This window comes from Nerophis lumbriciformis, linkage group LG13 (genome assembly GCF_033978685.3).
Source record: "Nerophis lumbriciformis linkage group LG13, RoL_Nlum_v2.1, whole genome shotgun sequence".
NCBI lineage: Eukaryota > Metazoa > Chordata > Actinopteri > Syngnathiformes > Syngnathidae > Nerophis > Nerophis lumbriciformis.
Window position 1 is genome coordinate 38,218,366 of NC_084560.2, and position 24,555 is coordinate 38,242,920.

A 24,555-nucleotide genomic window follows, 5' to 3' on the forward strand; every position below is an offset into this window, starting at 1 on the left:
GGTCCAGAACATTTTAGTCCATCAAACATGGCCCAGAAATGATACACAGGGCACAGTCCGGTCCATCAAACATGGCACAGAAATGATACCCAGAGAACAGACTGGTCCGTCAAACATGGCCCAGAAAATTTTAGTCCATCAAACATGGCCCAGAAATAATACACAGGGAACAGTCCGGTCCATCAAACATGGCACAGAAATGATACTCAGGGAATAATCTAGTCTAGAGATGGTCCAGAAAATTTTAGTCCATTAAACATAGCCCAGAAATGATACACAGGGAATAGTCCGGTCCATCAAAAATGGCACAGAAATTATACTCAGGGAATAATCCTGTCCATCAAACATGGTCCAGTAGTAATACCAAGGGAACAGTCCAGTCCCTATAAAACATGGCCCAGAAATGATACACAGAGAACAGTCCGGTCCATCAAACATGGCCCAGAAATGATACCCAGGGAACAGTCCGGTCCATCAAACATGGCCCGGAAATTATACTCAGGTAATAATCCTGTCCATCAAACATGGTCCAGAACATTTTAGTCCATCAAACATGGCCCAGAAATGATACACAGGGAACAGTCCGGTCCATCAAACATGGCACAGAAATCATACCCAGAGAACAGTCTGGTCCATCAAACATGGCCCAGAAATGATACACAGGGAATAATCCGATCCGTCAAACATGGCCCAGAAAATTTTAGTCCATCAAACATGGCCCAGAAATAATACACAGGGAACAGTACGGTCCATCAAACATGGCACAGAAATGATACTCGGGGAATAATCCTGTCTATCAAATATGGTCCAGAAAATGTTAGTCTATCAAACATGGCCCAGAAATGATACACAGGGAATAGTCCATCAAACATGGGACAGAAATGATACCCAGGGAACAGTCTGGTCCAGGGGTCCCCAAACTACGGCCCAAGTCCCAAGTTATATTACAGGGAACAGTCCGGTCCATCAAACATGGCACAGAAATGATACTCGGCCCACATGAAGTCCCAAGTTAAAAAAAATTATAATATATTTTTTATTATTATTCTTTTTTAAATGTTCTTTCTAATCCATTTTCTATTGCTTGTTACTCTCTGTGTCTCCGAGCCGCTCAGACAAATCATATAGTCTAAAAATTAATTTTCCCATCGATAACATGACATCGTGCTCGCGCCTTCAGTGTCGGGCGAGCGTTCGGCAATTGCGCGCTCTTTCAGTCAATTAGTGCGCGAGGAATAAATATAAATTGTTTGGACACCCCTTGTCTGGTCCATCAAACATTGCACAGAAATGACACACAGGGAATGATCCGGTCCATCAAACATGATCCAGTGAAGTTTTAGTCCATCAAACATTGCCCAGAAATTATACCCAGGGAATAGCCCAGTCTCTATAAAACATGGCCCAGAAATGATACACAGAGAACAGTCCAGTCCATCAAACATGGCCCAGAAGTAATACCCAGGGAATAGTCCAGTCTCTATAAAACATGGCCCAGAAATGATACATGGGGAACAGTCCAGTCCATCAAACGTGGCCCAGAAGTAATACCCAGGGAATAGTCCAGTCTCTAAAACATGGCCCAGAAATGATACACAGAGAACAGTCCAGTCCATCAAACATGGCCCAGAACTAATACCCTGGAAATAGTCCAGTCTCTATAAAACATGGCCCAGAAATGATACACAGAGAACAGTCCAGTCCATCAAACACGGCCCAGAAGTAATACCCAGGGAATAGTCCAGTCTCTATAAAACATGGCCCAGAAATGATACACAGAGAACAGTCCAGTCCATCAAACATGGCCCAGAAGTAATACCCAGGGAATAGTCCAGTCTCTATAAAACATGGCCCAGAAATGATACATGGGGAACATTCCGGTCCATCAGAGATCTAACAGTCCGTGATGCGTCTGACTGATCCTACCTGGACACTCGCTGAACCTCTTGTATTCCTGTATTCCCCGGAGCTGATCAGGTACATCCTGCCCAGGTAGTTTGGCTCCTCGTCAAAACGTTGCAGGAGAAAATGTCCTTCTTCTGGAAGCGCTCCATGACGCTGGGACAGTTGTCTGCCAGGTCCATCATCTGACCCCCAAACTCCATGCGCTCAAACAGACACATGTTGAAGCATCCTGGCTCCTGGGGAGCAATATAAACATGATTAAATGTAATATTTTGCAGTAAAAATGTGCAGGAAGGACGGGGCAATATTTGTTTGTTTTGATGCTTGTGAAAAGTCATTATGTAATGTTTTATATTCATAATTGGAAAGTGGTAAGAAAAACAAATCTCTTTGGCATTGGCGTTGTTAGGCCTATTTTAGGGGGGCTTAAGCCCCCCTAAAATATTCTTAAGCCCCCCTAAATAATTTGGTGTTTTTTTTTGTTTTTTTTTTACAAATAAATGCCGACATATTCATTGTAAAGTGGCCCAAATATGAGTTTAAATAAATAATCATATAACCTGTTATTATTCACTCAGTTTCCCCTCACTTCGTAGCGTAAGGTAGAGAGCCCCTTTCGTGCGTCGGTATCCAATCCATTCCACTTGTTCATATAGAAAATGCCCACATCACTCAAATTCCAGCCCGCATTTTCTCTGCGACCTTGCTTGCGGTCCTGCAGGTGTACGAAGCACATTATCTTCCTTTACAATGAGTGAAGCTGCACAAAACCTTGTGTGTGCAATTGTAAATCATTTATTTTTTAAGTTTTGTGTTTCTTGTAGAATCTATATAAAGTAATATACATAAGCCTATTGTTAAAATAATGAAAAAAACATCATTAAATATATTTGTTTTATTGTATTGTTACATTAATAGCTGTTTTATTATTATAGGATGGCTTGTTAAACATTTAATAGGATTTTCAGAGGGAGGAAAAACCAAGACATTTAATATAAAATGTAAAATGAATAAATACATAAAAAGAAAAAGAAAATGTATGGTTAAAAGCCATCGTCCCGGGGAGCATTTCATTTCGTACCGTGCATTTAAAAAAAATAACAATGAATAATTTCTAAGTCTTTGTTAGCCGTTTGTGAAGTTTTGTGCTCGTGCGTAACATTCGCTCGCATCCTGTGCATCTCCTGGGGGCAAAGCCCCCCCTGTCCTTAAAAGCTAGTGACGCCCCTGCTCTTTGGTTATTTTCAGCAGCAACAGAACCAATGTTGTAAAAGCAGCAAGTTGCAAACTACCTCGTCAGAATTAAAAGCGCTGAAGAAAACAGCTGCTGCCATCTTGTGGTGGTGTTTAGAATGCAACCATGTCATGTGACCTCAACCTCCTCTCCTGATTCGCTGATTAGCTTGAAGTCACGCAGGCGGAAGTAATTAGGGGCTCATTTGGTTGACGACAAACCAAATTGAAACTTGCATCTTAATTATACAGACGACGCATAAACCAACTCAGCGGTAAGATTCTTATATCTTTTAACAAACGTTATTCAATTACTAATATCGACTAGTTCAGTGAAAAAAAGTTGATTGTTTGACGGCGACGCTCCATGTCAGGTACCCCATTACAGAAACGTGTGTTTTCCCACACTTTTGTTTATTGAACTATTATTCCGTGATTCATTTTAAAATGTGCCTATTACTGAACATGTTATGGTATAATACCTTTATATCGGCAGCATCGTCTTTTGGATAATTATTTTCCTTACTTAATGTTTGTTTGATAGGAAATGTTAACCGGAAGTGACGCTGCGTAGTTAATGACTGAAGTACATATGATCATGAACAAAATCGATACATTATGACTATCTTTTATTTAATTGCTTTGTAAAATGTTCCGTATCTATCTTGGTTTACTCAAAACATTAAATCATCCACACAAGAAAAGTCTCAACATTATAGAATAAGAGGTAAATGAATTATTAAAATATACTAATATATGGAAGCAATGTAACAACATTGATGAGAGGAATTGAGAACACAGAATGTGTAAAAACTTGATAAACCTTTTTGTTTTGGAGTGGTAACTGTGTTGATACATGATTGATGCTAGGGTTGTCCCGATCCGATATTTGGATCGGATCGGCAGCCGATATTTGCCAAAAAATGCGTATCAAGGTATGGGAAAATGCCGATCCAGATCCAGTGTTTAAAAAAAAAAACTCCGGTCCGTGTTTTCCAACGCACCTATTTAAATAATACATTCCACTTTTCTGCTGCTCCCTAATTTCCGTTCCGCATTTTCCAGCACACCTTCAACACATCCACAGGTCTGTGGATTCTCACGCAGTTGCTTTTAGCTGCTGGCATTACACGACAAGCTCTTCTCACTCTTTCCTGTGTCTCCCTCTCACAGACAGCAAGCGCACCTTCTTACACACGTCACATACTGTCACGACATACGTCACATACTGTCACGTCATACGTCACATACGTATACCTCCTCCCTGAGCAGAGAGGTAGCAGCATGGCTAACGTTAGCTGTGATGCTAGCGCAGCTGTGCGAGCAACGTTCCCTCTAAGGTGTGCGCCTGTGCAATTGCGCACTGCTCAAGCGTCCTCTGTGCACGGCAAATATATGCCACGCACAAAATCAAATAAAAAAATAAGCGCATAACAATTTTCGACACACGGACACGACAGAGAAAACCGTTTTCGTCATCATTGTTCAAATATTGTAACGTCTGTCGAGACGCTTATCTCCGTTCGGTGCCACACGCCCACACCATCAAAATGCCGAGGCAAACATTTCCAGATCAACACCGTATGAAAAAAATAGTGATTTTTTTTTTAGTTGTGATTTCCCTCTCTGCATGAAAGTTTAAAAGTAGCATATATTAATGCAGTATGAAGAAGAATGTTTTAATGTAGACACATAGAATCATCATACTGCTGTGATTATATGCATCAAGTGTTCATTCAAGGCTAAGGCAAAATATCCAGATATATATGGTGTATCGTGACATGGCCTTAAAATATCGCAATATTAAAAAAAGGCCATATCGCCCAGCCCTAGTTCAATGATGCCATTTCTGTTTGTCATGTATAATCTTGTCTATTTTGTGTTTATTCTTGAATAAACAGGTCAGTTTCTTGTTACCAACCATTGTGTATTATTCAAACTCTCCTAATTCAGCTGGCTAGTTGTTATCAAGAGTACTAAAACCCTTTTCAACATGATTCTGACAACTAAGTAGGCTAAATAACTTTAAACTTTAATACATGCTCGGATAGGCCAGTGCGGTATTGGATCGGAAGTGCAAAAACAATATCGGTATCGGATCGGAAGTGCAAAAACCTGGATCGGCACAACCCTAATTGATGCGATCCTTTTTGTGATTACCGTATTTTTCGGACTGTAAGTCGCTCCGGAGTATAAGTCGCACCGGCCGAAAATGCATAATAAAGAAGGAAAAAAACATGTATAAGTTGCACTGGAGTATAAGTCGCATTTTTTGGGGACATTTATTTGATAAAAGCCAACACCAAGAATAGACATTTGAAAGGAAATTTAAAATAAATAAAGAATAGTGAACAACAGGCTGAATAAGTGTACGTTATATGAGGCATAAATAACCAACTGGTATGTTAACGTAACATATTATGGTAAGAGTCATTCAAATAACTATAACATATAGAACATGCTATACGTTTACCAAACAATCTGTCACTCCTAATCGCTAAATCCCATGAAATCTTATACGTCTAGTCTTTTACGTGAATGAGCTAAATAGTATTATTTGATATTTTACGGTAATGTGTTAATAATTTCACATATAAGTTGCTCCTGAGTATAAGTCGCACCCCCGGCCAAACTATGAAAACAAACTGCGACTTATAGTCCGAAAAATACGGTAGTCACATGAGTTAATACATCCATCCATTTTGTACCGCTTGTCCCTTTCGGGGTCGCGGGGGGTGCTGGAGCCTATCTCAGCTGTATTCGGGTGGAAGGCGGGGTACACCCTGGACAAGTCGCCAACACAGATAGACAGACAACATTCACACTCACATTCACACACTAGGGCCAATTTAGTGTTGCCAATCAACCTATCCCCAGGTGCATGTCTTTGGAGGTGGGAGGAAGCCGGAGTACCCGGAGGGAACCCACGCAGTCCACGGGGAGAACATGCAAACTCCACACAGAAAGATCCCGAGCCCTGGGTTGCATGAGTTAACACATTAAATTATAATTACTACATTAAATTATAATTACTAAATTATAAATATCATTGTGTTTATAAATGGCCCTAAATAACCACAGGACACAAACAACTGAGTAGCAACAATTTAAAGTGCATGCTGGATGCTAACCACTCATGCACTTAAAGCGCACCTACGGCCATTTTGTGGAGTTGATTAAAAAAAATTACTATATGAGGAGGTTGCCTACAGCCACTGCTATTGATCCCTGTTTTTTTTGTTGTTGACATAGTGCAGTTATTTGATTTTGTATTCCACAAAATACAGGGCACTGGTAAACTTAATAGAGACATTTATTTGCAACATTTACGGTACATGTTACCGTGGGGATGACTCGGCAGGACCCCAAAGTCTCACCCAATACGGTCCAGTGTTGGTATTCTAGGTAGTCGTCCCTCTTCAGGTAGCACTGGTTGCCGGCGTAGTGGACTTTGTCGTAGATCATGAAGCATCCTCAATCTTGATGGAGCCGCAGTGAGACTGGAAGGGCATCAAGTCCACTGGAAACGGCGGCCGGAGAAGTCCTTGTCCTCATAAAAGACGATCTAGAAAAAGACAGGTTGTGAGGTTGTCCCCGATAATGACGGCTGATTCGAGTAACTTTGTCAGCACGAAATGTAGTACCAAAGATCCCAGATTTAACCCAATGAGTATCACAAAAACAATAGTATGTACATCATTTAAATAGAATAGAAGGTACTTTATTGATCCCTGGGGGAAATTCAGCACCACAGTTCGCTCACAATAGACAAGAATAATAATAAATAATATAATATATATAATATATTATATATATAATATATAAATAATATAAATATATTCTACATATACTCTACATTTAAGTGCAATCAAGAAGGAACATATGTATTATACAGTCTGATGGCTGTCGGTATGAAGGACCTCCTGTGTCGTTCCGTGTTGCATTTTGGATATAGTAAATACAGTAAATATATAGTAAATAGTGGGTTTTAAATTGTATAGGTTTATAGGAATACATTATAAATAGGCTAGAAGAATCCGTTTATAAAAATAAATAAAACCAAAACTTAAACAAAGAAATAACTCATGTATTTAATATTTATTTTCTCACCCCAACCTGGACCATCCCCCCCATCACAACAGCAGATAGAGAGACGCTGGTTGTCATAGAAACATCAAATCAATTTAGATTTTTTTGAGCAAATATTAATTTATATAGTGTATATAGTGACAATCAACAAATTTTAACACATTTGAAAATTCTCCTATGAAGATGGAGAGACCCTGGTTGTCATGGAAACATCAAATAAATTTAGATTTTTTTTTTGAGCAAATATTTATGTTTATAGTGACAATCAACAAATTTGAACAGATTTGAAAATTATCCATAGTCCATTCATAAGTAATTTGCATTTTATTTGAATCATATGTGGTAAAAACAAATTCAGTTAACTAAAAAATAATATTACAATACATTTTAACGTTACATTAACTATTTAAACTGTCTAGATTTTTTAAATTATATATTCATTAATATAGTATAGAGTGACAATCCAAAAATACCAGTAAAAAATGTTAACACATTTTAAAATGATCCTTAAATTCTCCTATTAAGATGGAGAGACCCTGGTTGTCATGGAAACGTCAAATCCATTCATAAGTAATTTGATGGTGCATTTGTTGCATATGTGAGCGTTTTATTCAGGCTTCCAACAAAATCTAGGATGGTTTTAGGCGACCGTTCGGGGCAGGACCACGTCCCTCCGACGCGCAGGGAGCAAGAACAAAGGTCAACACGTTCAAGCACGGACGCCATTTTATTCAGCGTGTGAGAAAGTGCAAAGAGCAAACATTTGACAAGGATCTCGGTCTTCCTTAGAGGTCCATGAGGCGCTTGACGGAGCCCACCCTGGAGGTGGTGCCACTCCACTCGTTGAAGCTCCTGTAGTTGCCGGGCCGCAGGTAGAAGTGGCGCCCCCTGTAGTTGGGCTGCTCGTACAGGAGCCAATGGCCGTCGGACACGTCGCACGAGTTGCAGTTGGACACGCGGAAGCGCTCGCTGAGGTTGGGACAGTCGTCGGTCAGCTCCATCATCTGACCGTCCATATCGAAGTGCTCGTACAGCCTCATCCTGAAGGAGCCGCGGTGCTGCAGAGGGGGGAGGTCAAAGGTTACGTCTTTTGGGTTTGATCAATTCTTTTTGTTTTAATCATCTGTGGTAAAAAGAAATGCAGTTAACATTTATTGTATTTTTTTAGTTAACGTTACATATTTATTATATTAAACTGTTTCGATTTTTTTAATTAAATATTTATTAATATAGCATATAGTGACAATAAATAAAAAAAATACCAGTGCATTTTTTTAACACATTTTAAAATTCTGCTTAAATTCTCCTATAAAGTAAAAACAATACTTTGAATATGTATATACATTTGTACTTTATTATATATTAGAATATTTAAAAAACAATTAAAATAATTCCTGTTTTTTTATTACATTTTTAAAATTAAAGCTTAATATGATGTATTTTGATTAACCGTGACAAAAAATATATATTTTTGAAAATTAACATCGTTTAATTTTCATTAAACTCTCTTGCGGACTAATTTTTTTTTTTTAATTCCTGGATTTATTTTTAAATTAAAATGTTTTGATTTAAGAACATAATGTTATAATAGTAATTTCATTAACAGTGACAATAACAATAAAAATGTTTTTAGATGTAACACATTTTTTCATTTTCATTAAACTCTTAAGGAAATATTTGTACTGTTTACATATTAGTAATAATATTTTTGAAGTAAAATCTATAGATTTAAAAAAAAAAAGATGAATTAATATAAAATAGTAATTTTATCAACAGTGAAAAAAATATGTTTTGAATTTAACAATTTTTTTCGTTTTCATTAAAAGAATTAAAACAATAATTATTATTATACATTTGTACTGTATTATAGATTATATCAGAAATTTAAAAAAAAAATCTCCTGAAATTTTTAAAACTAAAATGTATCCATTTTTAAATTAAAATAGAATGAATGTAGTATTTTAATAGGGAATATAAAAATATTTTATTTTCATTCATTTCTCCTGTGTGTGTATGTATACACTTGTATTGGATTATATATTAAAAATACTTTTTTTTTCATTAAACAAAATCTTTACAGAAGATAGAATATTATTTGCCCAAGTGGCTGGACAGGCAGGGTTAAAAAAAAAAAAATTAAAATGTAAAGGATTCCCTGCAAAATAAGGGATGATATATAGTGAAATATCATTATATTCTTGGATGTCAGGCTGCTAAAATGAAAGCTTGTGAAAAAATATAATCATGCTCATTTTTGATTGACACGGTCAGACATGTATGTTACATGTTTTGTCAATATATTTGATCTTATCTCAGGTTACCATGGGGATGAGGCGGCAGGAGCGCACGCAGTCGTTCATGCAGGTGCTGCCCATGTAGTCGGGGTTGTCGCCCCTTCTCATGAAGCACTGGTTACCCAGGTAACCCGGGCGGTCGTAGATCATGAACATGCCGCTCTCCACGCGGATGGAGCGGCAGCGGTCGAACATGGCCTGCAGGTCGGTGCAGTCGCTGGTGCACTCGTAGTGGCGGCCTCGGAAGTCCCTGTCCTCGTAGAAGATGATCTGGAGGTACAAAACAAAGTTATTATTCGTGGAACACGGGGTGGGGGGGATAAAGTGGATGTTGCATGCTGACCTTGCCCATGTTTGCAGCCTCAGTGTGTTTTTTTGGCAAACAGACAAGTGTCACGCTTTTATACGCACACACACCTTGTTGTCAGCACAGATCCTGCAGGAGTCTTCTTCGTCCTCTGGGCAACATTGTGCAGCTTCTAGAAAGAACCGCCGCGTCCCTTTTGTTTGCTTGAATGGAATCCTTTCTATGGCGACGGAAGCGTTTTAAATGGAGCTCTGGAATCAGGAAAAAGACGCAGTCAGCAACATTTCACTCACTGTTGTTACCTACAGAGTTGATGGAAGTTCTTACATTTGGTCAGTTCTTAACCTCAACCTCGGTGCTCCCTCCAATATTAACCCTCAATTAGTAATCTCACTCTTGATTTTAATCGTATTAAATATTTAGAACTAACCTACTTAGCGTTTGCAACCTGGTGAAAGCATGTGTTAATCACAAAGATTATTTATTTAACACAAACCTTAGGCTTAGGTAAGGCCAGTTAGAAAAATAAGTACTAACTAGGGTTGTCCCAATACCATTATTTTGGTACCAGTTCCAAAATGTATTTCGATACTTTTCTGAATAATTGCATTATTGGCTTTATTTTAACAAAACATTTTCGGGTACATTAAATATATGTTTCGTATTGCAATTTAGACATAAAATAAAATAGTGAACATACAAGACAACTTGTCTTCTCGTATTAAGTAAGCAAACAAAGGCTCCTAATTAGTCTGCTGACGTATGCAGTAACATATCAGACACATGAACAATAACAAGATCTGCTTGCTCAGTTACAGCTCATTTTTATGATCTATTACCTATTCTGTGTTATGTTTTATGTTGCACGATTGTACCAAGAAAAATTCCTAGTTTGTGAACCCGTTCTCAAACAATAGCAATAAAACTGTTCTGATTCTATTATTTAAACTGTAAAAAATATGAATCTACTTGTTCATTTACTGTTAATATCTGGTTATTTTCTGTTTCAACATGTTCTATCCACACTTCTGTTGAAATGTAATAATTTGTCTTTTGTTTGATACTTTACATTAGTTTTGGGTGATACCACAAATTTAGGTATCGATCCGATACCAAGTAGTTACAGGATCATACATTGGTAATAATTTAAGTCGTCATGTGTCCAGGGAAGTATTTCCTGAGTTTATAAACATAATATGAATTTAAAAAAAAGATTTTGTGATAATAAAAAATATCGATGTAATCATAGCAGTATCAACTAGATATACTATTGTACTTAGTATCATTACAGTGGATGTCAGGTATAGATCCACCCATGGCATTTGTTTACATTCAGGCGCGCTAGCTTTTGTTAGCGGTGACACCGGTGAACTATTGTATCCTCCTGCGATGTGTAGTGAAGCATGCTAAGCTATTCCTCATCCTACTGATGATACTTGTAAGAAACTCACTTTGTCACCATGGAGACGAGGATTAGTGATTTAGAAGTAGCTAAAACACTGAAGGTGCAGTAGGACGTTCGCCGCTAGCTCGCCATGTCTTAAAGTACCTCTTCCTGAGGGCGTTTCAGTGTTATAACTTCACCTTTATCGTTAAGTTTTTAGGACAAAATGCGTCCGTTCTCCCTTTTCTGTCTACACACTGTGTCTGCTTGTAATTTCTCCGTGTGTGTGTGCGCGCTGCCGAACACGCTCCTCTGCTCGTAAAACCAGCAATGTCACAACGTGACGACATGCTGTCATGCCCGGGAACCGGTACTTTTCAGAGTATAGTACAGTTTTTGATTCATTAGTACCGCGATACTATACCGGTATACCGTACAACCCCACTACAGAGTTGATGGAAGTTCTTACATTTGGTCGGTTCTTAACCTCAACCTCGGGGCCCGCTCCAAAATTAACCCTGAATTAACAAACCTTAGGCTTAGGTCAGGCCAGTGTTGCGTTTTGGACCAGTTGTTCCTCCCAGGGAATTCAAGTCACAAGTCGCTCCCAAGCTCTTTACGACACTTAAAGCTGGGTTGAAAAACCACCAGAGACAGAATAGGTATTTTTTAATATATTGGCAAAGCTTTGCAGATATACATTTGAGACCAGTCCAGCATAGAACATTCTATCGCGCCGCCAAAATGGTCTGTCCTCCCGACCCCAAAACCCTCTCTCCTCTCTCTAGTCAAAACACATTCCAAAGAATTCAAGGTTAACACACACAGTTTACTTGCAGAGAAACAGAAAGAGAATAAATGGAAAACACGAGCTGTTTTCAAATATGACTATGAAAGAAAATAAGTAACACTAAAATTTGGATATATGTAAATATCTGCCTCCGACACCAGTTAGAAAGATAAGTACTAACCAAATATACTGCGTAAGATGGGACTCACAAATAACTGACAAAAAATTAATTATGTTGTGCTAAAATAAACTTGTTTTAACTGTCAAAAAAATTAAAGTGTAAATGAAAATATTGCTTCACTACTTTAGTCATAATTTTTGTGCTTAAGAAACTTCTCTGACTTAAGCTCCAAACTCGTGTTTGATTTTGTCATTACTGCCACAAGTGGTGGAAAAGTGTATTATAATTTAACAAACCACAGCTAAGAAACCTATTTTGGCTGCCTTTTATGGTTAAAAAAAAACACTGAACACCTGTGAATTGAAAACCATGTTGGTAGGTCTTGTCATTGCACAAGTACAACAAAACTTTGTTTTCAGCACAAACCCATTCAAGATTAGACAAACAGTGTACAGGGTTACAGAACACGAACACTGATGGGTCGCTACAAGGCGCCCCATAAAAGATGGGAAAAAGGTCAACGCTGGGGTAAGATGAGTTAAACAAAAATACAATCTAGACTGGGCTCCTAAGGGGGCCCAGTCTGGAATGGGGAAAACACCTCCATAGCAAAGCACATGTACATATTACAACATACATCTCGCGACTTGCAACAGAGGGGAGAGAGTGGGGGCTACGGTGGCGGGCTGCAGCTCTTTAGGCGCTGCCCAGCCATCCAGCACCACTAAGGGATTCGCGTGACTACCTCTGGAAGCTCATAGAGAGAATGCCAAGAGTGTGCAAAGCAGTAATCAGAGCAAAGGGTGGCTATTTTGAAGAAACTAGAATATAAAACATGTTTTCAGTTATTTCACCTTTTTTTTATTAAGTACATAACCCCACGTGTTCATTCATAGTGTTGATGTCTTCAGTGACAATCTACAATGTAAATAGTCATGAAAATAAAGAAAACATTGAATTAGGTGTGTCCACAGTTGTGGTCAAAAGTTTACATACACTTGTAAAGAACATAATGTCATGGCTGTCTTGAGTTTCCAATCATTTCTACAACTCTTGTTTTTTTGTGATAGAGTGATTGGAGCACATACTTGTTGGTCATAAAAAACATCCAGTGTTTCCCCCAGAAAATGTGTTAGTTAAGGTGATGGGAGAGGGGGCGTCGTTACATTTTTTGAGCAATGACCGTTTAAAAAAAACAAAAAAACCCCACTACAATTATTGGGGATTTATCCACTCATAAAGTTGTTAAAATAAGTCATACATTTTTACTTATTTTTTACTTTCAACACTTAAATCTCTCGATCAGGGGTGTACAAACTAGGGCCTGCCAGCCTCTTCAAATTGGCCAGCGAGACATCATGACTTCATCAAGGCATGAGGGAGTGCTTTCAAACTCATCTTAAATACCAGGTGATTTCTTAATGTTACATATTTGCTGCTACCAAGTGTACAATGTGAGTAAATCAGATCAATGACCCTTGATTGCACTTTGATGTTTACTTATAGGACACAATCCAAACAACCTTCCCTAGTCATGGTGCAAAAAAAACAAAACGCAACATAAAGGTCAACACACACGGTCACACATAACACAACCTGATTTTTGAAATTGCTGGATATTATGAAAAACGTCCAAACACCATTACAAAATTCAAAAGTACCGTATTTTTCATAGTTTGGGGGTGCGACTTATACTCAGGAGCGACTTATGTGTGAAGTTAACACATTACCGTAAAATATCAAGTAATATTATTTATCTCATTCACGTAAGAGACTAGACGTATAAGATTTCATGGGATTTAGCGATTAGGAGTGACATTGTTTGGTAAACGTATAGCATGTTCTATATGTTATAGTTATTTGAATGACTCTTACCATAATATGTTACGTTAACATACCAGTTGGTTATTTATGCCTCATATAACGTACACTTATTCAGCCTGTTGTTCACTATTCTTTATTTATTTTTAATTGCCTTTCAAATGTCTATTCTTGGTGTTGGCTTTTATCAAATACATTTCCCCCCCAAAATGCGACTTATACTCCAGTGCCACTTATGTTTTTTCCCTTCTTTATTATGCATTTTCGGCCGGTGCGACTTATACTCCGAAAAATACGGTACATCCATCCATGAGAGTGCATGATGGGATAAATGTAAAACACTCTCTCCACACTTATCCTTGTTTGGCGCATTTTAGCTGCTTGATATTTCTGACTGATTACAAAACTAAGGAGGTCACGGAAGTCAACAAGGTAGGAGTCGAACTTTCACATAACCCTAATTTCCAATTATTTAATAATATATATCCATTAGATTAATTATATAGCCATCATATTAATATAATATGTGTATGTATTTGGCCCCAGGCCCCCAATTTTTTTTTTCATGCCCATTTTTGACAAAGAAACATTTTCAAACATTTTGAAGTGGAATATTTGATTTGAAGTAATTGAATAATATATATCCATTAGATTAATTATATAGCCATCATATTAATATAAGGGCAGCACGGTGGCAGAGGGGTTAGTGCGTCTGCCTCACAATACGAAGGTCCTGAATAGTCCTGGGCTCGGGATCTTTCTGCGTGGAGTTTGCATGTTCTCCCCGTGACTGCGTGGGTTCCCTCCGGGTACTCCGGCTTCCTCCCACCTCCAAAAACATGCACCTGGGGATAGGTTGATTGGCAACACTAAATTGGCCCTAGTGTGTGAATGCGAGTGTGAATGTTGTCTGTCTATCTGTGTTGGCCCTGCGATGAGATGGCGACTTGTCCAGGGTGTACCTCGCCTTCCGCCCGATTGTAGCTGAGATAGGCTCCAGCACCCCCCGCGACCCCGAAGGAAATACGCGGTAGAAAATGGATGGATGGATATTAATATAACTTGTGTATGTATTTGGCCCCTGGCCCCCAATTTTTTTTTTCATGCCCATTTTTGACAAAGAAAAATTTTCAAACATTTTGAAGTGGAATATTTGATTTGAAGTAATTGGATTAGATCTTCGATTAGGTCAATAGTTCATAACATTGATTTTGATTCATTATTATTTTTGAGCAAATGAAAGCTTTAAAGGAAAAAAAATACATCCTGCATGGCACCTTTGTGTTATTCAACTTTGCTACTTTTTCTCATTACATTTTACCTCTTTCCATTTTTTTTATGTTTCTTTTTATAGTCCCATCCATCCATTTTTCTACCGCTTATTCCCTTCGGGGCGCTGGAGCCTATCTCAGCTATAAATAAAGTTGATTTGATTTGATTTGATAATCGGGCGGAAGGCGGTACTTTTCAAATTATGTATTTGCAAGAAACAGGACTTTGAAGTTGTATCTTTTGTAAAAAGTATTCACACACGTACAGAGTAATGTATCCTGATCAGTCTACTGATGACAAGCTGGTGTCAGCGGTGGGCCCCCTTCAGCTGTGAGTGGTGGGCCCCCCCTCAGCTGTCCTCATGACCGTCACTGCTGGCCTGGGGTCACAAGGGAGGGTTGGGTAAGAGAGAAGCGGGGTGTCAGCAGAGATATAAACACATTCTCCCCTCTTGTCAAGGAGGTCAAAACTGAGCATTCATTTGGGGGGCAAAAACGCTGCTACTCACGCTGAGGAAGGTGAGGGAGGAAGAGGAGAGGAAGGACGAGGACGACACTTGACGTGGTCTGCAGGGGACGCCGGACTTTGTCCTCTCAAACAGCCATCGTTTCAACGTTTCATCTACACAAGGCAAGACCAACGGTCACAAACTGAACCGTACGAGCGTTTGCTTGGATAAAAACCACAACACATTCGCACAAAACCGTGGCAAGGAGCAATTTGCTTAGCCAGCATTAGTAGTAGGGTGTCCCGGTCCAATTTTGATATCGGTGCGATATTGGCAAAATGAATAAGAACCAGATTATATCGGTTAAACTCTCTGATACAAGCAGTCCGACTTGTGCCAATATGGACAGCCAGTTAACATTTAAACGTCCCCCAATAATCACACAATTGTTTCTCTTTTCTTCTATTTTAGTCAAGTGGTAGGTTATACTATACTGTAGGCTAGCAGCTACACAACAGCTAAGCATAAGTGTGCTTAATTGAACAATGTTGCAGTCTAAAACCGCACATTTGCTAATACAAACAAGTGTCAAGTAATTATGGTTGCACATTATTTTACACAAAGCCTATCGGAAAGTACCCAGTAACAAAGGTGTCCGCATCATCCATCTTACAGCATCATGATTTTAACTCGAATTATTGTGGCCACCAAGTGTCGCCAACAAAAAAATTTTTTTTTTACCAATCTACTTCAACTTAAAGACAGTATAAATCCATTGCAGTTGGTTAATAAAAAATAGGTTGTTTTTCAAATCCGCCTTTGTTCCGTTTGACTCATTTCACTTGATCAAACCTTCTCTAACATCCCACACTACAACATAATAAAAGTATGTATGACTCCTGCTGACACGGTATCGTATCGATGTAGGTATCGGCCAATACCCAGAGCTCCAAAATCAGTGAAAAAGATGTATTGCACACCCCTAATTAGTAGCACTGATGAGTTTTAAAGTGCATGCCATACTTGCCAACCTTGGGACCTCCGATTTCGGGAGGTGGGGCGTGGGGGCGTGGTTAAGAGGGGAGGAGTATATTGACAGCTAGAATTCACCAAGTCAAGTATTTCATACATGTGTGTATATATATATATCTACATCCTGAAAATATGCAAACAAACTGTGTTTAGATGTTTGATACCTCAAACTTGCATAAATAAATATTAAGGAATATAACATAACTTGGCTTCTGAGAGTTTCAAAATGTAATGAATAAAATGCTAAAGTTGTTGATAAACAAGCAATTATTTTAATAATTAAATATGGTCATTTTAAATGAATTATTATGATAATTTAAAATCAATTATTTCAAATATGTTTATTTTAATGTATAATTCTATGGCTGGATGTAAGAAGGAGTCAGAAAAAATACAAATAATTTTGATGTTTTTAGCAAAATATAGTAAAAATGTATTTAAAAAAAAAAAAAATTAATTAATAAATATATTTATTTTTAGGTAAAATAAACATAATAATACAATTTATCTCTCGTCTGGATGATTTAGTTCTTGTCACCCTGTTGTCCTCCCGTCATGAAAAAAGGCTGTCCTCACTCAGGTCGCATGGAGCTGGAGGGGGCGTGGCTTCCAGCTCCGGCTGAAAATCGGGAGATTTTCGGGAGAATATTTGTCCTGGGAGGCTTTCGGGAGAGGCGCTGAATTTCGGGAGTCTCCCGGAAAATTCGGGAGGGTTGGCAAGTATGGTGCATGCAGACCTAGAAGACATTGACTCTCTGTGCCAGGACTCAACTGTGTTTCCTGGAGTGTTGCACGGCCTTGTAGGAACTCAGCATGGCCAGTGGGTGGCAGGAGAGCGTGAAGGGACACACGATTGAGGCCTGCATGAAGTACAAAAAACACATTTTAACCCCTTTTTAAAAATAAAAACACTGGCATAATTATGTTAAGGGCTAGGCGATGAAATGATAAATATATATCCAATGGAAAATAATATCAATTAAAAATTAGTTGGATCTTTTTTCTTCTTCTTTGTCGGAAGAAAACAGGAAGTTGCAAAAGCAAGGTTGGTTGCATGAACAAAGGCACTCGCTCTCTGGTAACCGAGCAACGCAGGTAATTATCACTGATCAGCAGTGTTGGGTTAGTCACTGAAAACCAGTAACTAGTTAGTTACTAGTTACTTTATTTCAAAAGTAACTCAGTTACTAACTCAGTTACTTACACCAAAAAGTAATGTGTTACTGTGGAAAGTAACTAGTTACTTTTTTTTTTTTTTAAAGCTTCCAATTAATGCCATTTTAGCCTTCATTTCAGTACTGTTATTGCACTGGAGAATAATACAATCTGTTGAACAACTTAACATGAATTTGCATCACTGAACTCTGCTAAGCAATGTGGTCTACATACAACACAGCGACAAAGATATGTTTTAAAGGGCCAATTTATTTAAGGCTAGCATAATAACATAGCTATAAACTTGGCTTCACCCAAGGATGGCACACATGACAAACACACAAAGCCTAACCAGAGGTTTTTTTCTCTCAAGGAATTCTGAAATAAAATCATGTCTTCAGGAGATCAACACTGTACTGAAGCCCAGAACACTCTACGCATTTCCCCAGTTTTAGTTTAGAGATAAGGAAAGATTGGCCTGGCCCACTAGCATCCCTCTTAATGCTTGTGAACTTTATAGTCTATAAATTTAGAGTGATGTGATAATCAAACACTTTTGAAGTCTAGAATGAAAGAGTAACAGCATATAAGAGAATTCACAGGAAACCAGAGTGTGTGTACCTTCAGTGCTGAATGATGAGCAGAGACAGATTTTTGATGTAGTCCAGCCTCTCAAGCGTTTTCTTTAGCTCACTTTCCATTTTTATGTACTCACTGTCCAGGTACTTGGAAAATGTTTTCCATGCCATTTGCCGCCCGGTATCATGCTAATTAGCTGCCTGAAAGTGGGTGACTCCACTGTAGAAATAGCCTGCATGTCTTCTAGCACATACGCCGCAATGGCTCTATCAATTTTGTCCTGGCTAGCAGTCCCTCCGTTAAAATCCAGCCGCTGTTGCTTGGGTGGTGGTGGAGGTGAAGGTGAAGTGGCATTGGAGTCTGTGAAGTCTCTCTTTACCAGCTTTGTTGAAGCATGTTGCTTTTGTAGCTGTTTCAGCAGATTTGAATTGCTGTTTTGGGCAGTAGATAAGATCTTTCATCCAAGACACAACTTACATTTAACTAAAACGTTATTTTCTTTGTGCTCGACAAAAGAAAAGTAGTGAGAATATCTCCATGTCAAGAAAGTCGACTTCGGCTCCGCGATGATGTCTTGTTGTTAGTAAATGATATCAAGTAGTAAATATAGTAAATGATAGGTCATACATATAATCAATAATTATTGAGGTCGACTGTTATAAAACACTTATATTGTGATAACATTTCCAGCCATATCACCCAGCCCTGTTGAGGTTTAATAGAATTTCAAAGGGTTAAAAAAAACATGACATTTTCGCTATTTTTTTTTACGTCTAAAGAGATATGAGCAAAAAGGTAGAAAAAAATATAAATCATTATTTTTATACACTTTTTTTGGCCTCTCGCTACTCTACTGGGCTATAATGATTTCCTAGTGTATCGTTGTATGAAAAAATTTGATACAAAAATATTTAAATTGAACATGAAAAAAATCCTATTGGGGGAAAGAAAAATATTCCATTCAGCGTAACAAAACAAAAACTATGGCCAAAAAGAGAGCAAAAATGTTCCTGGAAGTACGAAGAAGTCCCCAATAAAGTTTTAGGGTTCACTGCCTGAGGACTTTTCCGTCCTGGAGCTACTCCATCGTTATTAAAAGATTGCATGCGGGAAAATCAAAGCAGGCGGGTTGATATTTGTAATGTTATAGAAGGCTACTGAAGTAGGACAGTCATTGTCAAGAGTACGTCAAGGATGGCTCCTATTTGTAGTTTTACCCTGAATTGTGTCATCACTCTGATATACCTTGGAGTGCACGTCAGGGTACGAGGCAGCTGGTTTGCACTTGTACAAAGCCAAGATCTCCTCCACTGGCAGGCTGCTCTGAGAAGGCAACATGAGGCTCAATTTATTAGCTTGGTGCGGAAAAACTTTCCCATTTACACATACTTGCCAACCTTGAGACCTCCGATTTCGGGAGGTGGGGGGGAGGGGGTGGGCGTGGTCGGGGTGGGACGGGGCGTGGTTGGGGGCGTGGCTAAAAGGGGAGGAGTATATTTACAGCTAGAATTCACCAAGTCAAGTATTTCATATATATATATATAAGAAATGCTTGACGTTCAGTGAATTCTAGCTATATATATATATATATACGTATATATTTATATTTATTTTATTATATGTATATATTTTTATATATATATATATAAAATAAATACTTGAATTTCAGTGTTCATTTATTTACACATATACACACACACACACATAACACTCATCTACTCATTGTTGAGTTAAGGGTTGAATTGTCCATCCTTGTTCTATTCTCTGTCACTATTTTTCTAACCATGCTGAACACCCTCTCGATGATGCGTTGATGTGTGGCACGCACAAAAGTGCTTTCATCAAATGCACTAGATGGCAGTATTGTCCTGTTTAAGAGTGTCACAACATTGCTGTTTACGGCAGACGAACTGCTTTACGGTATACAAAAACGTGACTGCTGTTGTTGTGTGTTGTTACCGCGCTGGGAGGACGTTAATGAAACTGCCTAACAATAAACCCACATAAGAAACCAAGAACCCTCGCCCTCCATCATTCTACAGTTATAATGTGATTGGGCAGGTATGCTGTTTATATTCTGAATTTCGGGAGAAAATGTGTCCCGGGAGGTTTTCGGGAGAGGCGCTGAATTTCGGGAGTCTCCCGGAAAATCCGGGAGGGTTGGCAAGTATGCATTTACATTCTTCAACCCCATCAAAAACGTAACCCTCCCTTTTTGTTTCGGATGCAATACCTCCTGCACGCATACAGTACAGGCCAAACGTTTGGCCACACCTTCTCATTCAATGCGTTTTCTTTATTTTCTTGACAATTTTCATTGTAGATTGTCACTGAAGGCATCAAAACTATGACTGAACACATGTGGAGTTATGTACTTAACAAAAAAAGGTGAAATAACTGATAACATGTTTTATATTGTAGTTTCTTCAAAATAGCCACACTTTTGCACACTCTGGGCATTCTCTCGATGAGCTTCAAGAGGTAGTCACCTGAAAGGGTTTTCACTTCACAGGTGTGCTTGAAGCTCATCGAGAGAATGCCAAGAGTGTGCAAAAAAGTAATCAGAGCAAAGGGTGGCTGTTTTGAAGAAACGAGAATATAAAACATGATATCTGGTATTTCACCTTTTTTTGTTAAGTACCGGGTACATAACTTTTGGCCTGTACTGTGTTTCAAGTAGAGCCGCTTACCATGACGATGCCCGCAAAGGATGATAAGATCATGGCCTCCCGCTGCAAGCGATTGCGATACATGGCGGTGCTTGCTGGCATGCGGCCCCGCCCGCTGTGGCCCCGGGGGAAATCATAAATACACGCGTTAAAAACTCAAGGTGTAAGACGCTCGGGGAAATGAAGTCGCCGTTAAAAGGTCAATTTGCGTACGTGAGGTCTCCGTCATGTGATTTACTCCCCCGGTCCTTCGCCGTCCGAAAAGCAGCAACGCTGATGGCGAGGTCATAGTGGGCCTGAAACACACACAAACGCCGCACACACACTGAAGCTTTAGTAAGAGTAGGCAAGTTTATGCCAAAAATATTTAATATTTGAGACAGGATTTATCATTGAAGGTTGGACAATATATATCGATCATTGTGGAGTTATTTCTTGAAGATTGGTTTTGTTTAAATGTCATTTCATAAATGTTGTCACAAGCAATTGGTGAAAGGGTTTGAAATATGTACAGTATCATGGCAGATTTCTTTAGCTGTTTTAGGGTGTTCCGATTAGGGATATATGCTGCGATACCCATCATCCAGGAGGAAGATCAGCCGATACTAATACCGATCACGTGTTGACTGTACATTTTTCAATGTATTTATAGATGGGTGTTATTAACTGTTTAACAATATCAGCACAAGTTTGTCATTCTTTCTTTGATCAAAACAAAGTCAATAGTACACAATAACTAAACACGATCAAATACTAAATTAGTCTTTTAAATCATTTTTGCTCTTAGTCCTCTTGCATCCAGTGAATTATTCTCTGAATGTGTAACAGAAAAGAAAAGCTTTTGACAAAATTTAAAACTATTATCTGATATAACCGTTGCTGTCAACGCCACCAATTTATGGGTGAAGTCGCCCTCCTTACGTGTGGTGTACTGAGTGACAATGCTAACGCACAAACAGCTAGTTTAGTGGTTAGCTTAGCAATTAGCATGCCTGATTCTGCTTGCTCTCTGTGTGTGACATGTTTAGCCTCGTCCTCCAGTGATAATATTACATAAGATACTAAGAGTTTAATTGCCGTAATAGAGGTGAATATGTTTTACTTACGGGGGCGACTCCACATCATTAGCAGCTAGCTTGTCAGCCGGGGAGACTAAAATAAATACAATATTAGTTAGAAGGGATGGGCGTTTGTGATCGGCATTGAAAGCTATTAATCGTACTTTTTCAAGAAGTCGGCCGGTACTGATCGGTGACTGATTGATCGGCACATTCGTACTTTTTTTTTTTAAATATAAATTTTCCCCCAAAAAGTTGTTGATTCATGTTGTCAGTATGGTGTGTATAAAATGTATTTATTGTATTTTAGAATAAGACGAACATGGTAAAATGTGTAGTAAAAATATACAAGGTTTAAACAATATAGAAATAGACATTTAACCAATATCAATAAAAATGCGTTCGATAAAATGTTTGATCTTTTTTTTCTTTCTTCTTCGTCGGAAAAACCGGATGCTGCGAGGCAAGGTTGGTTGCATGAACAAAGGCACTCCCTCTGGTAACCGAGCAACACAGGAAGCGATCGCTGATCAGTGGGACTGACACACTAACAGCCAATCAGGAAACAGTAGCAACTATCAAGTTTGGTTGCACCATCTTGTTGTCTGGCGGTTGATTCTTAGCATGGAGTGAGAAGAGAAAGTAGAAGTTGTGGATAAAACAGGAAAAGTCCCCTTGACAGTTTTTAATTTAAAAAAAAAAAGGGACTGTAGTCAGACCAATGTGGTCTGTAAATGATGCAAGGCACTTGACACCACCAAGACTGGTAATACCACACCACCTTAGCCGCGCTCACCCTTTAGAGCACAGCTGTAACTTCCTGGCACTAAACCTGCAGAAAATAGTTCTTCTCAGGTTTCTCTATGTTTACATGTTCACATTATTTTGTTACACTTTATTAAACATTTCTTACATATTCCATATTTTTGCACCTTCCTTTTGAGTCCGTATTTAGTGTTCAATGTGATTTTACAATTTTGTTTACATTGCGTTTTTTCATGCTTTCCTTTCTGCCTTGATAGCTGAACGATTATAATCAGAGGATGGTTACATTTGAAATAAAAATGTTTACATTTAATATATATTTTTCCTGCTCTTTATTTTTCATTAGGTCAAAAAAAACATCAACAATTATCGGTATCGACCGATATAAAGCACTTGTTTCTAACCATACCTTAAAATATATCCACAAGCCGACAATCGATTTTTGTTTTGCTATGAAGGGAGAGATGTATTAAGTATTAATGATAAAAGCATTATAATAAATCAGCGTTATAGAAGCTATAATAGGAGTCAGGGACAAAATTGTAGCATACTATAGGCCAATGGTTCTCAAATGGGGTTACGCGTACCCCTGGGGGTACTTGAAGGTATGCCAAGGGGTACGTGAGATTTTTTTTTAAATGTCTGTCAAAAAGAACTGTGAAAAGAAATGCAACAATGCAATATTCAGTGTTGACAGCTAGATTTTTTTGTGGACATGTTCCATAAATATTGATGTTAAAGATTTCTTTTTTTGTGAAGAAATGTTTAGAATTAAGTTCATGAATCCAGATGGATCTCTATTACAATCCCCAAAGAGGGCACTTTAAGTTGATGATTACTTCTATGTGTAGAAATCTTTATTTATAATTGAATCACTTGTGTATTTTTCAACAAGTTTTTAGTTATTTTTATATCTTTTTTTCCAAATAGTTCAAGAAAGACCACTACAAATGAGCAATATTTTGCACTGTTATACAATTCAATAAATCAGAAACTGATGACATAGTGCTGTATTTTACTTCTATATCTCTTTTTTTCAACCAAAAATGCTTTGCTCTGATTAGGGGGTACTTGAATCAAAAAAATGTTCACAGGGGGTAAAAAAAGGTTGAGAACCACTGCTATAGGCTACTGTCATGTACATGCAAATATCCTATTATATACAAAAAAATAATTTACCAGGTCGTCCAGCATTGTGGAGGATCCTTTCCCAGTGGGGTCAAAGGAAATCTCTCTCAGCTTCTGTCCGATGTATTCCTCCCTGGAAGAACCAACGTTAAAATCCACCAAGTCCATTTGAAGAGTTGTGTACTTACAGGAGGATCTCAACGTCTCTTCTTAGCAACTTTGTCTCCATAATGGCACAGATTCTTCTCAGGCGCTGCAGATAAGGACGGTTAAAGTCGTAGCAACTTAAAAGATGCAGAACTGGTACTAAAAAAAAAACAACCAAAAAAGCTTGTTGGGCTAATATTTAATTAAAAGACAAAGAGTTGTGTAGAATGCAAACTAATAGGAGCACATCAAATACAGGAAGTGTACAGAAGTTACAGAGTGTGTGTCCAGTAGGACTGTACTGAATGTGATGACTTTACATAACGGACACGAAAGGCGACGTCTCGGGTGAACAAAA

General features: G+C 38.3%; 3 protein-coding genes and 1 pseudogene across 4 annotated transcripts in view; all 4 read right to left on the bottom strand.

The window, feature by feature from the left end:
• Window positions 1-1,893: 1,893 nt before the first annotated feature.
• On the bottom strand, window positions 1,894-7,263 carry LOC140679314 (gamma-crystallin M2-like; annotated as a pseudogene).
• Window positions 7,264-7,935: 672 nt separating this feature from the next.
• On the bottom strand, window positions 7,936-9,914 carry LOC133613361 (gamma-crystallin M2-like). Its single transcript, XM_061970859.2, has 3 exons — window positions 9,865-9,914; window positions 9,549-9,791; window positions 7,936-8,285 (listed from the first exon to the last, which is right to left on the bottom strand). Exons 1-3 carry the CDS (start codon window positions 9,871-9,873, stop codon window positions 8,013-8,015), a joined length of 525 nt encoding a protein of 174 aa, XP_061826843.1. The 5' UTR covers window positions 9,874-9,914; the 3' UTR covers window positions 7,936-8,012.
• Window positions 9,915-15,464: 5,550 nt separating this feature from the next.
• On the bottom strand, window positions 15,465-24,302 carry LOC133613360 (uncharacterized protein C2orf80). Its single transcript, XM_061970858.2, has 8 exons — window positions 24,239-24,302; window positions 24,102-24,183; window positions 21,313-21,395; window positions 21,121-21,214; window positions 19,676-19,753; window positions 17,469-17,556; window positions 15,725-15,837; window positions 15,465-15,595 (listed from the first exon to the last, which is right to left on the bottom strand). The coding sequence occupies exons 1-8, from the start codon at window positions 24,277-24,279 to the stop codon at window positions 15,566-15,568; spliced, it is 609 nt and encodes a 202-aa protein (XP_061826842.2). The 5' UTR covers window positions 24,280-24,302; the 3' UTR covers window positions 15,465-15,565.
• Window positions 24,303-24,377: 75 nt separating this feature from the next.
• Window positions 24,378-24,555, bottom strand: part of sgo2 (shugoshin 2) — a 22,257-nt gene continuing 22,079 nt past the window's right edge. Inside the window, exon 9 of one of the 2 annotated variants that reach the window (XM_061970857.2) lies at window positions 24,378-24,555. This exon is cut by the window's right edge and continues 239 nt beyond it. The gene's annotated coding sequence lies outside the window, so the exon portion shown is untranslated. The other variant, XM_061970856.2, reaches the window with a different exon arrangement.

Coding starts and splice junctions, on each gene's coding strand:
- LOC133613361 (XM_061970859.2), bottom strand. Junction 8,286..9,548: donor CCTGCCGCCTCATCCCCATG/GTAACCTGAGAT, acceptor CCCCCTCTGCAG/CACCGCGGCTCCTTCAGGAT.
- LOC133613360 (XM_061970858.2), bottom strand. CDS start 24,279: ATGGAGACAAAGTTGCTAAGAAGAGACGTTGAGATCCTCCT. Junction 19,754..21,120: donor CCTTTGCGGGCATCGTCATG/GTAAGCGGCTCT, acceptor TTGCCTTCTCAG/AGCAGCCTGCCAGTGGAGGA. Junction 15,838..17,468: donor GCAACACTCCAGGAAACACA/GTTGAGTCCTGG, acceptor TGCCTTGTGTAG/ATGAAACGTTGAAACGATGG.